The 14,852-nt window shown below is 47.3% G+C and overlaps 1 protein-coding gene across 9 annotated transcripts in view; it reads right to left on the reverse strand.

Moving 5' to 3' along the window:
* The window catches only part of TJP1 (tight junction protein 1), a 209,354-nt gene that overhangs the window by 37,776 nt on the left and 156,726 nt on the right, over positions 1-14,852 (reverse strand). For all 9 annotated transcript variants that reach the window (XM_036012947.1, XM_036012946.1, XM_036012945.1 and 6 more), the window contains 6 exons: positions 14,213-14,337; positions 13,421-13,523; positions 8,334-8,610; positions 4,876-4,979; positions 4,123-4,291; positions 3,148-3,301 (listed from right to left, as the gene is read on the reverse strand). In XM_036012947.1, coding sequence (XP_035868840.1) covers positions 3,148-3,301; positions 4,123-4,291; positions 4,876-4,979; positions 8,334-8,610; positions 13,421-13,523; positions 14,213-14,337 — 932 coding nt within the window. The remainder of the gene's footprint in view (positions 1-3,147; positions 3,302-4,122; positions 4,292-4,875; positions 4,980-8,333; positions 8,611-13,420; positions 13,524-14,212; positions 14,338-14,852) is intronic.

A 14,852-nucleotide genomic window follows, 5' to 3' on the forward strand; every position in this document is an offset into this window, starting at 1 on the left:
GAGCTGCGCTATTGACAGAATTATGAAGCACGTCACTTACATAATTTGAAATATTCTAGGAGCCCTATCAGCCCTTCGTGTTCTTCACACAGGCACAAGGGGGCTCTGAAACAGTGCTGGTGAAACACGAAACAACCATCAAGGTGCACGGAAAATCAGTATAACTGTTCTCTCTACACATACATTGTTTTTTACTTTAAACACAAAACTGTTTTAACATTCCAGACCAGGGCTTGGCAAACTCCACCCACTGCTGCCACCTCTTCATCATGTTCCTGCAGGACGGGCTCCAATAAAACTTTATTTGCAGAACTCGGCAGCGGGCTGGAAGTGGGCTGCAGGCTGGGGTTGGCCAGCAACAGCGAGGGTGTGCTGCTCAGCGGGTGGCAATGACAAACAAGCTCCTGTGTTTCTCTCCGACCTCTGTCCACATAACTGTTGCTCTCTAAGAACATCACACGAAGCGACGTAAGTAGGTCATGACAACAATGGGACGCTTTGTGGACTTTTGTCCCTGAAGGTTAAATGGCAGTTAGCCGTCACTTTCCTTCTCTCTCTACACCAGTAAGGTCACAGGCCCGAAAAGCCTGAGGTTTTAATCGTGGCACCAATCTCTCCCATGAACTACACCACCCTGGACTTTACCGCTGTGCCACAGCCTGAGTTCACCTGCAGACAGGAGGAAATCTTACAAGTATTAGGTACTGGCAGATGTGAAAGGTCACTCCTCCTCCAAGTGATAACAGCAGCTAACACCTGGGTCAGGCATTGCAATGACTCATTTAATTCTTGCGACTCTGTGGTGCACGGCCACGCGTACTTCCCGGCCAATGGGAGGGCGAAAGCGCCCTGAACGAAAGTTTCAACGCCCTGAAAGCAGGCACGGCAGGCGGGCCTCCGACCAGGCAGTCCAGCTCTGACACCCAAGGACATCGGCACACTCCACTGCCTCTGACGAAGTGAAGGTGTTATCCTCCACACAGACCCGCATGGCCTGGGAACACACAGAAACCTAGAAAGAGATTTTTACCAAGCCAGACCTCTTTACGGTCTAAACTGAAGCTTCTCTCACAGAGGGCAAGTCACTTTGTATCACTTCTATAAAAAGGGAATTAACTAGCGTTTAGAAAACGAAGACACCCGCACAAACAAAACAACAAAAAGTGAAAACCTGTGTGACGGTCCTGCAGTGTTTTTTATACCAGGATCTTCCTGTTCTCGATGCAGGGCGCCCCGAAAATGAAAACATCAACTACGTGGATGTGGACTTCCACGCTAACTTGGGGAGAAATGCACCCTTAAAGCAACTGGCACTATTTTCATCCTGTCTACAGGAAGGCGACTGCATTTTCAGGACTTAAGTCCCCAACGTGAAGGTGTGGGAAGAATACAGAGACTGCTGGTCCTCGGCAGCGGCAGTACTCTCTTTCCTGCAGCGCATGCCACGCGCTCTAATCAGAAGTTCCCAAACCTGGAAGCGCACGGAAGAGGATGACACCAGAAACTTAAAGACAGAGGCAAGTGTCCCTTGCCTGTGTGTCAGATAAACTGAGGACGGGGCCCAGGATTTTGCATTTTTATTAAAGAACTGCAGGTAACTAGTGTCACCCATAAGAATACTTGAGGTTCCCAAGAGAAGTAAAACATCCTACTATAATATGAGAAAAGTTGATTATTTTAAAAAACCTCTTTAGCCTTCAAGTAGATGTTCCAGTTGCCAAGTGTTTAGGAAAGCTAAATGAGAAGGAAATGTTGAGATCAAGAAGAACTTTCTAAGATTTAGAACTTGCTTACGATAAAAACAAGTGGCCAAATTTCTGATGAGTATTTCTTTCTTTCTTTCTTTTTTTTTCCATACAGGAAATTCCTGCCCAAACTGCTGGAAGCCAGCATGGCTCCCGGGGGAGAGAAACACACAGGGCCGGGGCCGCCGCCCGAGGCACCAAGGGCCCCGGCCCCACCGCTGGGTCTGTGCTGTGGCAGCCAGAGCTGGGCAGCTAATGCAGAGCCCTGCAGCAGTCCATGTCAATCGACTCGACAAAAAGCCACTTTTGCATGTAACACACTGTACTTTGAAAGAAAATCATTAAAACCAGAAAACAGAAATCAGGGTTAATGTGATTTGTGAATCTAAAATTTGAAGTGTGGAGAAAATCAGCTTCACGCACACTGAAACACAGCAGTGTACGGCGACTGTGCCACTGCGGTTCCCGACAATCTTAAAGATACAGTAGGCACCTCTGCTTCCTCCATTTACCGCTCCCTCACCTTCTGGCCTCCTCACCCCGAGGTCTGGTCCTCGGCCTTCTCCCCACCCTGTTTCTCCCAGCACGGTGAGTGACGTGGCCTGGGGTGACACCTCTATGCAGGTAAGTCCCCCACCACCAACTCTAATCCTAAACTGGTCCGCTCTGCACTCGAATTTCCAAGTGCCTCCAGAAGATCCCCACGTGGGCTCCTGTCAAACCACAGGTCCGCAGGAGGCCTACGCAGCCCTGGGGTGCCCAGAAACTGTGTAAAACGCTCCACGTATGTGTGTGCACGTGCACTTTCTGGAGATAAGGGTCGCCACTCTCTTCGGACTCGAAAATGTGTGTGTGGCCCCAAAGACAACACCAGCTCAGGTAAGCCACGTGCTACCAGCACAGCAGACCCTTGGGCATGAACACCGCTGTATTCTTGAAAGGGAAAACAGCGTCCAGGTTCATCCGCTAGTCAAGGACCCCCGCTACAGTGAACATTCCTGAGCAGTAAAGCACGGAAGCTCACTGCCCTCTCTAATGCAATGGGTCGGCAAAGTGCAGCTGGAGGCCAGCTTGTTATCAAGAAAGCTTTACCGGAACACAGCCATGCCTGCTCATTTCTGTACTGTCTCCGGTTACTTCTGCGCTACAAGGACAGAGCTGACTAGTGACAAGAGAGAGTATGGTTCACGTGCCCAAAATATTTACTATTTGGTCCTTTCAGGAAAAGTCTGACTTCTTTCCCTAGATAGGAAATACCCACACTGATAAAGAAAAACAGACGTAATCTCCAAAAGAAAATAACCAGAAGGAAACCTACCCTCGCAGCTTTATTTGTCAGCAAGACCAGAAACATGTGCCAAGCCCCCAGAACCCCTTCGCTGTGGCCCGAGGGTGTGATTACCTGCCACTGCTGGGCCGCTGCGGAGAATGAGAATGCCGGGAGCGGTCGGAGGGCTCCGCCCGCTGGTCCGGGGATCGTGACCGACTGTGACGGGGAGGCCTGTCATGCGACCGCCCAGAATGATCTGATGCCAGTGACTGAATTTCTGAAATGTCTGTGAAATGAAGTAAAAGAGTGCCATTTATTTTCCGACGAGTAATAAAATATTCTGTAAGTCATTACTCCAATGAAAATGGAGATAAGCAGCTAAATATAATTCCATGGAAAATGGTTGATTAAAGCAGTAACTTCACCGGCCACTGATCAACAGTGATGTGCTGTCCGCAGGAAAACATCTGTGTTGTGACAACGCGGATAGACCTTGAAGGCATTCGTTAAGTGAAATAAGTAAGTCGGACAAAGACAAATACTATCCAACCTCACTTACACGTAGACTCTTAAAAACAAACCCCAAGAAACACAGAGAAAAAGAGACGAGATGTGTGGTTACCAGTGCTGGGGGCAGGAGCAGGGAGAAATGGAGGACGGTGGTCAGAAGCCTCTGCAAACCTCCAGCTAGAAGGTAAGTCACTACAAGGGGTGTCCCTGTGCGACACAGTGACTGCGGATAACCCCACCGAATGACACACAGGAACTTCTCAGATGGCAGCTCCGAGAGTTCCCTTTACAAGGAGAAACCTTTTTCTTTTCTTTTTATTGGATCTAGAGGATCATGGATGTTAACATATTGTGGGAATCATGTCACAATATACACAAATCAAATCATCATGCCATATACCTTAAACTTATTCAGTGACACGTGCTTATTATTTCTCAATAAAACTGGAAAGAGCGAAATTAACCACACACGTTTGTAATTCTTGGATTTTGAGGGTGGCTTGCATGCAGAGAACCAGTTCACTCCAGCACGTCCAGTCTGCTGGCACTGTAAGGAGGGGTCCCTTTCAGGGCCCCGCCCCCCCGAACAGCACTCACCATCTCTCTCGGAGGCGTTGGCAGAGTGGACGCTGTCGGACAGGTCAGGGACGTTCAGCAGGGTAGCCCGCTCGTCTCTCTGAACCACCATTTTTAACTTGCCCTTTGACCTCTCTATCAATGTCTTCGCGTCTGTCAGTGACATGTTTTCTGTCACGGTACCATTTATCTGCAACAGAAAAGGAAGTACAGGCTGACAGTGTATGACACAAACATGGATGCTCATGTAAGTCTATTGTGAACAGGTACAGCTACACTACTTCCTGGCTCGCTGTGAAACACAATGCATTCTCTTCACACTTCCCGGTATTATCGAAGTCCTCCTCCTTTCTGAAATACTCAAATCTTTACTGCACTTTCTCTGCCAGAAAGCCCAAACTAGCACCCACCGTCCCTCCCCCCAAAGCCTGTCACTTTCCATTAGTTAAAAGTAAATTAATGAAGTCAACATTTCGAAAGTATCTAGAGCAGCTGTCAGAGCCACTTACTGTGTAAGAAACGTATCCACAAAGCAGCTCCTACTAGTGACTGATATAAATCTGCGGCCATTAATTCTCTCGGGATGGCTCTGAGCCAGAGAGAAAGGCATCAGTGGTGACAGAGACAGATGGACCGGGGCAAGTTACCCAGCCCCCAACACGGATTTTTAGGTCTTTTTGGAAAATTGCTTCAAACGTCAGCAGAAGCTCTATGGTCCTGCTAGAACGTGTTTTCTGTTTCAGTTCATTAAAACTCAAGAATAAGAGCGTATACCTTCAGTACAACATCGCCTTCCTGGATATTGCCGTCTCTTGCTGCCAAACTATCTTGTGAAATCTCCTTTACAAATATATGGCTGGCCAACCGAAGACCGTATTCTGAAATAACACATTTAAATGTCCTTAGTGTAACATCCTAAGCACTTCAACAGAGCTGCAGGACGAACAGTCACGGCCGGAAGAGCTCTGAAGTACAACCCGTGACGAGGTCATTCTCAGCCGCCCGCAGAGACGCCGCTCCCTCCCATCACCAGCGCGCCTGCGGTCTGCGGTGTCCTGGGAAAAGCCGAGGGCCAGCACTCGGCTCCACAAGACTGACATGCCGTGCTCCGCTCTCCTGACTGAGGGCAACCCCCAAAGAGAAGGCCATTTCCGTCCGACCAGCTTCTCAGAAACTTTAATGACTATAATTCTAAAAAGTGCTCTGGACAAACTCTGGAAAGGTGGACGACTCTGGTGCTGACCGGCATTACCAAGCACAGACCGTTTGTGTTTCCCAGCTCCTACGGCAGAAGTCTTCCCTTCCGCCCCTAGACCCCCACAGCACCAGGGCGACCCCCAGCCAGGGGGCGCTGGGCTGCAGTTAGAAATGCCACTCCTTTCCCTCTGACGACCCACCAAACAGCCCACAGTGAGGCCACAGTGGCTGCACCCGTGGGTGAGGGCGCTGGTCGGAGTTGAGGAAACTACCAGGAGAATCCAGAAAACTCTCCAGAACGATGACTGCAACCTAACGTCAACAGGAAAAGGACGTGTCCCGTCTGCCCGGAGGGAGAAGAGGACTCCTGAGTCTCACCACATTTAAAACAGAACAAAAACCAAGATTGGAAATAAGAAACCTTTTAATATGAGGTAAGAGACCTGCTACTCAAACTCATGGAAGTTCCACCAGGTAGTTCAACTTACAGGAAATATACACAGAGTGCTCACAGCAGGGAAAGAATCAGTGAGAGAAAAGGATTTTCTGGGGGATCCAGGCAACCGACCACACGCTTTAGAAATAAATGGCTGTTATTCCACAGAGGAGTACGGAAAAGACTGTCCATATTCAAGATTTAAAAGTTATAAATGATCAATACAGAGATGACTCCCAAACACTCCTTATCTATTAGTTTTTTCAGTTATTCCAAGTACTCCCTTGGGTAAATATGGAACTGTGCTAAAACACAGCAAATGAGCGAGACAACAGCTACACCTTGGCGAGGTCCACGGTCAGCAGGGGGAGATGTCAGCACAGCAATTAGCAGTGTGGGGGGTGGGCAGCACAGGGCTCCAGGGAAGGCCCCCCACGGAGGACTGCTGTCCTCAAGCCGAAACTGTACCTGAGAGACACTCAAGGGGAAATACACCAAACCTGGAGACTGAGGTGCATGTGTGTGCATGCAGCATGTGCTGTGGCATGTGTGTGTGGTGGGGAGGTGGTAAGACATATGTGTATAAACAAATGCGCCAGAAGACACGAAAGAAAGCCTTAGGTCTGCTGAAGTCACAGGGCAGGGCAGCTGCGACTGAGAAGTCACGAGAGGGGGGTGGGGAGGGAGAGAGGGGGAGATATGAAAGAAGAATTGCAGAGAATATCGCCTTTGTGGGCGAGTCTGCAGAACCCACTAAAAGGGATCCAGAGACTACTTTATGAGACAGGACGAACCCACCAAAGAGATGATGGTGCTCAGCACACGGACGTGCTACCTATGTGAGACGCCAGATATGTCCGTTAACTTGATTGTGGTGATCATTTCCTAAGGTACATGTACACCATCACGTTGTGCACCTTGAGATATACAATGTTATAATTTACATGCAATGTCCATTAAGCCTCAATAAAGCTGGAAGAAAAGAGAGGACACTAGCTTGGATGAGGGTGGTGGTGGAGGAAAGACACAGAGGCAGGGCAGTTCATAGTTAAGAGTGGTGTTCAGCCCTGGCTGGCGTAGCTCAGTGGATTGAGCGCGGGCTGCGAACCAGGCATCGCAGGTTCGATTCCAAGTCAGGGCACATGCCTAGGTTGCAGGCCATGGCCTCCAGCAACCGCACATTGGTTTTGTGTGTGTGTGTGTCCCCCTTTAAAAAATAAATAAATAAAATCTTAAAAAAAAAAAAAAGAGTGGTGTTTAGGAAGCCGGGACGTTATTAACTGGACGTAGGACAGTGAGGAGAAATGTCAAGAATAACTACCACGTCACCTGCGACGGGCTTGAGACACCGGGGAACGAGAAATGTATTTAGTGGAATGCTTCATAGGAAAGACTAAGACACACTGTAAGAGGGAGATGTGCGGAGTCCGGGGACCTACGCAGACACCTGGAAGATGCAACTGGCAGTCAGCCGGCTCACAGGGCACACACACAGGCTCGGGCTGCAGAAGTCCCATGTTGCTGTTCTCAGAAGCTAAGCTAGAAATGGCTCAGATGAAACTGCCTACAGAGGCTCTGTTAAGTGGAGAAGACTCTAGAACAGAAATCTAAAAACATTAAAGGGTAGGATGAGGCGAATGAGCCTGCCAAGGATACAGAAAAAGGGAGGACCCCAAAAGGATGCCGTATCACAGAAACCAAGAGAAGACATTATTTCAAAAACCAAGGAGCGGTGAGTGTACAACATGACTGAAAAGGCAAGTGAAGTAAACACTGACCATTTCCACTGGTTTAGCGCGAACAGTTTAGGGAAGAGCACAGAACAGACCCAGAGAGGGGCACAGACCCAGAGAGGGGTGCAGAGGGAGTGTGAGATGCAGAGTGTGACTGCGGAGCCCACTGCAGAGGCGGGTCGGGGAGCAAGCACTAGGAAGGGGTGTATCAGGGTCTGGCAAGCCAGATCAAGGTGAGCCTTTGAGTACTCTTGCTCTAACACCTTGCCGTCAGAATGGTCAGTCATGAACGCTTTCCTGCACTGGCCAGATGTGCCCACAGCAGGAAGAGGCCACAAGTCATGCATTTCTAGCAAACGTGACTGAAGGGAGGCAGCTGGCCTTCACTCCTGCTTTTTTTGAGACCTGCATTATAGAGAAATGCCCAATAAGGGGCTCCTTCCCCCCAATCTCTCTCCATTTAAAAACACCTGCCACCCACCCCACCTCCAATACACAAGATTTCTCGCCAGGGTTCTGCTACTACTTAGCTCATCCTAACAACTAAGTAAAACACTGCCTTTCAACTTGGTCACAGTGTGATCTTTCTTGTTAGCCTGATCTGTACTTGGCTGTTCTAAGCACAAGAAATCCAAAGTCCAACCATGGACAATCCATCTGAAGTACTATCTGCTACAACAAAACGCTTCTAGAAGAGAAAAGGGGGATTTCTGAAGCCTGACGTAGCAGGAGCTGCCTCACAGCAGCAGGACACGAGAACGAGGGAACAAAAGGCAACGAAAGCAGACTCGACGGAAGGACGGCGTCCACTGAAGCCAGCGCTCAGCTTTCCCCGTGCAAACGATCACCAAGTTGGGGGAGAATACCTTCATTCTTCCGGGACTTCACCAGCGTGACTTTGGTGGGCTTGGCAGGCTGGCTGGACGCCACAGACCGCCTGTCAGAGCGCGGGGACAGACTCCTCTCCCTACTCGCGCTTCTGTCCCTCGCCCAGCTCTTCTCGCTCCTTCTGTTGCCCAGCCCCCCACGGCCACTCCGTGGGTCGTGTGCCTCCTCATCATAACTGTCTTCTTCATTCTCGGATGCTGGTTCAGGGTCAGGACGACTGACAGGTATCTGAACTTTCTTCTTCCTTCGAATGGTCTACAGGTAAAAGCAGATTATAAAAGAAGCTAATAGGTTTGCATATCATAGGAGCCTTCAGGTCCTAAGAGAAAGGGAAATTACATTTTTCTGGTGCCATTTAATTAAACCAATTATAAATCAGAGATATAGTGCACTATTACGACAAATAACTAAGGAACACATTCCTGTAATGGTTGGGTTTTCTTCTCTCCAAATCAATAGGGCTGCTGAAGAACCAAATTTGGAATGGTGGACTGAATGAAGTCCTTACTTTAATTAATCCAGAAAGATCTTCCAGATGCAATTTCACAAGCTTGAAGGAAAACTAATAATTATTGGTGGTCTCCATAAAAAAATGCGGCATTATACTCCCAACACCGAAAATAGACTGCAACTGCTACCAAACCACAGCAAACTTGCAAGCCCAACTTGATTTTTTAAAAATCTGAGAATCCTCGGTATCGGAGCCCATGATGGTCCTGCTGGACCTCCACGAGACCCTTTTATTTCTACCTCCACACTCACATTGGACCTAGTGCGCTGGAGCTAACACCCCATCACACCGCACCAACAAGAACTGCTGTCAGTCCTGCATCCCTCCAGGCTGTGATTTCTGGTCTCCGTGTCAATGACTTCTTCAGGTTTTCTTTCCTCAATGACTCCAGTAACTGGATCAATTTTCCCTATCCACATATTTCCTTCACTTTCTGTAGTTCAAGGTCTACATGCATGACTTCCTGATTAAGTGGCCTCCCGTGCCCGGTCTGCATTTGGCCTCCTCACACTGAGCCACGCCGGATGTCATCAGGGGTCTCTGAGACCTTGGGTACCACTCCTTGTCTTTCACTTCTGACACCTTCGCCTCCTGACACCCTTCCCTGTCGATCTCATTTCTGATCCCTTCGTCCCCTCCTGTTCTCTCAGCCCATCAATCCCCCTCCTGGTTTCACCGCCTCCCACGGTGGCAGGTGACGTCACATGCAGTATTTAAATGGCTTCCTCCTGACCCTCAGTCACCTGCCACGACAAACTCCAGTCCTCAACTACCTTCCTGCTCAGATGGCTGCATTTCCACACTTTTCTGATCAGCTCCTCTACAAACTCACTGTACTGGACAGGATTCCCCATACCCCGAAACGCCGAGCTCTTTTGTTTCCCCCCTCCAAATACTCAGCAGACACACCCCACATGGACAACGCACCCAAGAAAATTGTATTTCTACACCCCAGACTTCCCCGTAGAAATGATGATGTAGGACATTAGGTCTAAAACCTGTAGTGCACTTGGAATGGTACGTAAGTCCATGTAAAAAGGATCTGGGGCAGCTCAAAGGATGGATTTTCCTCTCCATCAGCTGGAAAGGTAGAACTCTGGAAGCATGGCCAAGTATTTTTTACTCTGGGGGAGGGCCACAGGAAGGTTGGGTAGAGGGGTGTTTTAATCAGTAGAGAACAGCTGTTTATCTCTACACTGGGAGAGACTGGATCACGTCATTAATTTATGTTAAGTTTTCACTGTCATATGATGTGTAGAATAAAACCCCAGGGTGGCCTTTCATTGTAAGATTTCTTTCTTAACTTATCCCTGGCCCTCACCAGAACCTCAAGGTCCTCAGAGATGGGTTTTGGTTTTTGCAGTTCTGAGTAACCAGCTTCGCCTTCCCCTCCCTGGCCTACTAATCTTTCTTCTTCCCTGTGCTCTTACAGTATAATGGTGGTTTGTTGATATAATTATTTTTTATAAGCTTAGAGCCCTTTGGGCATTAAGCTCAGTAAATGATTTCTTTTCCATTGAACTAAAATGTTAGTACTTCTTCACTAATATAACTACCATAAATATGCTTAATTTTGTTTTAATGATAGGTGAAGATAGAAATAGATATTGCTTATAACACAGTGAGCATGTGTAACTTTTACTAAAATTCTAAACATACTAAAAATCATTACAAAGCAAATAAACGGGCCCAACACCTTCCTTGAGATGACTCATCTCTGTGAATGCGTTGGTGTGCATGCATGTGGCGGCGCAGCAGCTCACTGGGCTGCACGCACTGCCCACGCCAGTCGTGGCGGGCGTCTCGGGGTCCAGTCTTCAGAGTAACTTCTCGGGAATGGCTTTGCACAGTCGGAGGGTGTGAATGACTATTGATGTGTGGAATGCCAGATGGCCCTTCAGAAAACCAGTAGGGCATTTAGAGTCTAACTTCATCAACACCCTTTCATCTTTGCCAAGCTGACAGACTAAGCATAATATGCAAATCAAATAGTTTAAAATTGCAAGTGAGTTTGATCATCTCATAGTGTATACATCGCCCATTTGTGTTTCTTCACTGATTCGTATCCTTTGCACTTATATTGTGAAGATCGGCATACCGGAGTGCTGTTTTGTTAGCCTTTTGTTTGTCCAGGAGATATCCAGTCATGTGACATGAAAAAGAGACATTCATTGAAGAAGATACAAAATACAAGAAACACTGTACATAGGACAATGACACCTCAGTCCCCTTCGAAGTAGGCAGCTTGGGGCCTCACGGTTCTCCCAATCACCATCAGCTGCCCCCTCCTATTTTCCTGAATCTCATCAATGGTCTGAAATCTCTGCCCTTCCAAAGGTGATTTTAGTTTTGGGAAAAGCCAGAAGTGGCAGGGCACCAAATATGAGCTGTAGGGGGGGGCCGAGTCACCTCAGTGATTTGATGTTCAAATCACCGCACGAGATGTGCACAAGATGTGATGCATGAGCGGGTGTGCTGTCGTGATGAAGCTGCCGATATCCGGCTGCCCGTAACCGTGGCCTTCTGCATCATCTGAACAGTCTCCATGGAGGAATGTTCAAACTTCATGTAAATCTGATGCAGATTCGCTGCTCTCCTCACTCAGTCACGTTGACTGCAACGGCCACACGGCACAACCCCCCACTCAATGGCATGTTCCGCCCCCACTAAGTAGTGCAGTGAAGTCGTCAGTGTTCACACACGTGCATTCCAGTCCACTCTCCTTGGCTGCCAGGCTACATCCTTGTCACGCAAATTGTTCTCATTTATATTAACAATGGCTGGACTTTCACTGGACAAACCTCACGTACTTGCATGGGTATTTTGCCTGTTTGATTTTGTGGGTGTGTATAAGTTGTCTGTGGTCATTTTTTGTTTTTCGTATCATTTTGTTTGAAATGGAGTTTTTTTTAATTTTTATGTTGTCCGGTCACTTTCACTTATTTGGTCCTACCTTTGGTATTATGTTCACAAAAGCATTTACCTCAATAGATTATGAAAGCACATACCCTGTATTTTATTCTAGTAATTGCATTGCACTGTTTTATCTTACACTGATTCTTTAATTCAAATAAACTGTTTTGAGGTAGGTATTTTTTTCCCTAAAATTTGTTTCAAAATTTTAAGTGTTAACATCAAGCATCACTGCCACGCCCGTTAAATAGGACAGTGACAGTATGGGGGACGCTCACAGCCGCACACACAGGGAGAACACCCAATTTACCTAAGCTGCTCGCCTCGGAATGCGTAGCCACCGTCTGAAAACACTGTGAGTCATGATGATAATTCAAGGATCAGCAGCTAAACTCAAGAAAGCTAAAGCTTATTTGATTTATAGAAATTAGCAGTTTGCTTCTGTAAATACTAAGCTCATGTTACAAAACTGCTGAGAACCTCTACCAACCACTAGCCAGTCTGCGTGTGCACTGCAGTTTGAAAATCGCACTGATGGTGTAAAAATGCGAGCACACGAGGCTGTGCGAATGTGCCCGACGGGATGTCTGTCACTTGGAACGCACTGACTGAACACGGGCTCCACTGGGGTGTGAGAAACGCGGCACCCATGCTGGGTGGCACCCTGCACAGACGAGAGGCCCCCAACTGCGGGGCACAGTCTCAGGCAACACCACTGCTTGCCCGCCAACAACTCCCACAGGTCAAAGCACAAGGCACTCCCTTCTCTCCCTCCAGCCTCTCCTCTCTGCTGGGCTCTGAGTGTCTGCTGGGAAGTCGAAGGTCATCAGTAGACAAGGCAGGCCAACCACCTAGCCGCCAGCCTCCTCCTGCTCTGTGCACCAGAGCCAAGGCCACAACAGGGCCTCACTCAGTCCCTTCAGAGGCCACACGGGGCAGAAATGGGGACGAGCAAAGTGGGCGAAGCAGCTACCATGCTTCTGACTGTGGACGGCGTTTTAAATAGGACCTTTACATCGCATCCACCTACTTTACTTCTGTCTGGAAGCCAACATCAAGAGCTAATTGAACTTCTTTTCCCTTACTTAAAGAGAAAATTCTCAGAGAAATACTAAGCAGAAGAGCCTACCTACAGACTGAAACAATGTCATCAAGCACATCCTGAAAAACTCCACGAAGAAACCCTTACCACTCCCCCTCCCATCGAACTGCCGCTCAGGTGGCAGTATGCGAAACACAGTTTATTCTCATCTCATTCTTTATTAATTATTGCATCACTTCCCATACGAACTGTAAGCCTCCTTTTCCCCGCCCTTTATATTTCAAACAGGCTACATGCCAGGATTCACTCCAACTTAAGGACCTAAAGAGAAGGAAACCTGAAGCCATAGAGGCAAGTAACCACTCAGCCTCTCCTTTTTCAACTGAAAAAATCCTGGTATCTGAACTTTGAGAAAATAAACACACCAGTGACAAAACACATCGCCAGTATCAGAAAAAAAAATTCTTATAAAGATAGCTAACTTCAGAACTCCTGGTCCAGATTTCACTTTCTTACAGAGGAACAATATAGCCAACACCAGGCACATTACCGACAACAGAGTTGGCACCTTTACTGAATCAGAGGTAGAGGAGACTTACAATTTTTGCATTCTTCCCACTTTTCCTTAGTTGCTGAACAGCAAAAGCATGTTCAACGTTATCCATTGAAACTCCATTAACCATTGCAACACGGTCATTTTCCCTAAGGAAAGAAGTCACAGAAACAACACGTTAGAGAGAAACATACAGATAAATTTGTAAAGATATTTTCAGTGTGTGTACTTCTAAAAAATATTCCAATTATGGGCTAATTAATCTATTTGTCTTCAGATCAAAGATGAAATGTCTATTTACTTTCGGATCTCCCACAAGCACGTTTAGCAAGTAACTAACCACAGATCACTGATTTTTTAAAATCATTAATGTTTCCCCAAAGGACTGAACAGGTACCACGATACACAAAGTAACTCTGGCGGTACAAGAACAAGGCGTAAGTGACACTGTATCATAAAGCTGAAAGTGGTTTTCTCCACTCAACATAATAAACACTCTCTTTCCAAGTTCCTTTTAACCTTTCTGATGCTACTCTTACATTTTTGCTAATAATGTATCTTTGCCTCTTTTTATTTGATAGTCTTACTGAACAACACGGGCAGAACTCTAGACGAGGCACTCCTAAAGGCTAGATTCTACCCCAAACTGAGTAAGGGTGCTCTTGTCCCCATCTTTCTTTTGACAGGGACCTTCTTTGTATGGTAAGTACTCTAACTTCCCACTCAGGGTCAAGGTAGAATAGACATGCATGAATGTCAAGGCCTCCTCAGGCAGTCATGAAACGAACAGCGTGCCAGCGGCCTCCCCCAGCTGCCCCGGGGGACGACACCCACTTACTGCAGCTGCCCCTCGGCCGGGCCCCCTTTCAGCACGTCGGATATGACGATCGAGGTTTCCCCGCTCTGAAAATGGGGGTTATCTCTTCCACCGGATATTGCGATTCCAAATCCAAATCCAGGAGCCTAGAGCAATAATTATAGTAAAATGTTACTGTTAAGAAAAATAACTTCATTACATCATACTCTGCAAACTACAAACACTGAAATGGAAACACAACAACCTCGTTACATCCGTGATGCACACACTCACCTGTAAGACTACACGACGGAATGACCTATCCTGGTTCGGAAATGCATGTCTCTGATAAAGTAAATGGCACGAGACAACAGTAAAAACTGCCAATCACATGAATGTTCTTGAAGAACTAACATATATTTTAAAGTTCTGAACACCGAAATGCCGAGCTGTAGCTCTGATGATCAGAAGGGTTCCTGAGGGGCCTGGCAGTGCCCCAATGTGATCCACACACACACAGGCCACTAACACACAGAGTGACGGCCTTCACTCGAGCACACAGCGGTGCCACTTTACACAGTAAAACACCAACAGCTGTGGAAATCGGGTACCATTTCAATTTCCTTCAATTACACCAAAATCTTTTTAGAAGTCGTATGCTATAATGTTTTATGCACATTGT

The sequence above is a fragment of the Phyllostomus discolor genome, chromosome 12 (assembly GCF_004126475.2).
Source record: "Phyllostomus discolor isolate MPI-MPIP mPhyDis1 chromosome 12, mPhyDis1.pri.v3, whole genome shotgun sequence".
NCBI classification, from domain to species: Eukaryota; Metazoa; Chordata; class Mammalia; order Chiroptera; family Phyllostomidae; genus Phyllostomus; species Phyllostomus discolor.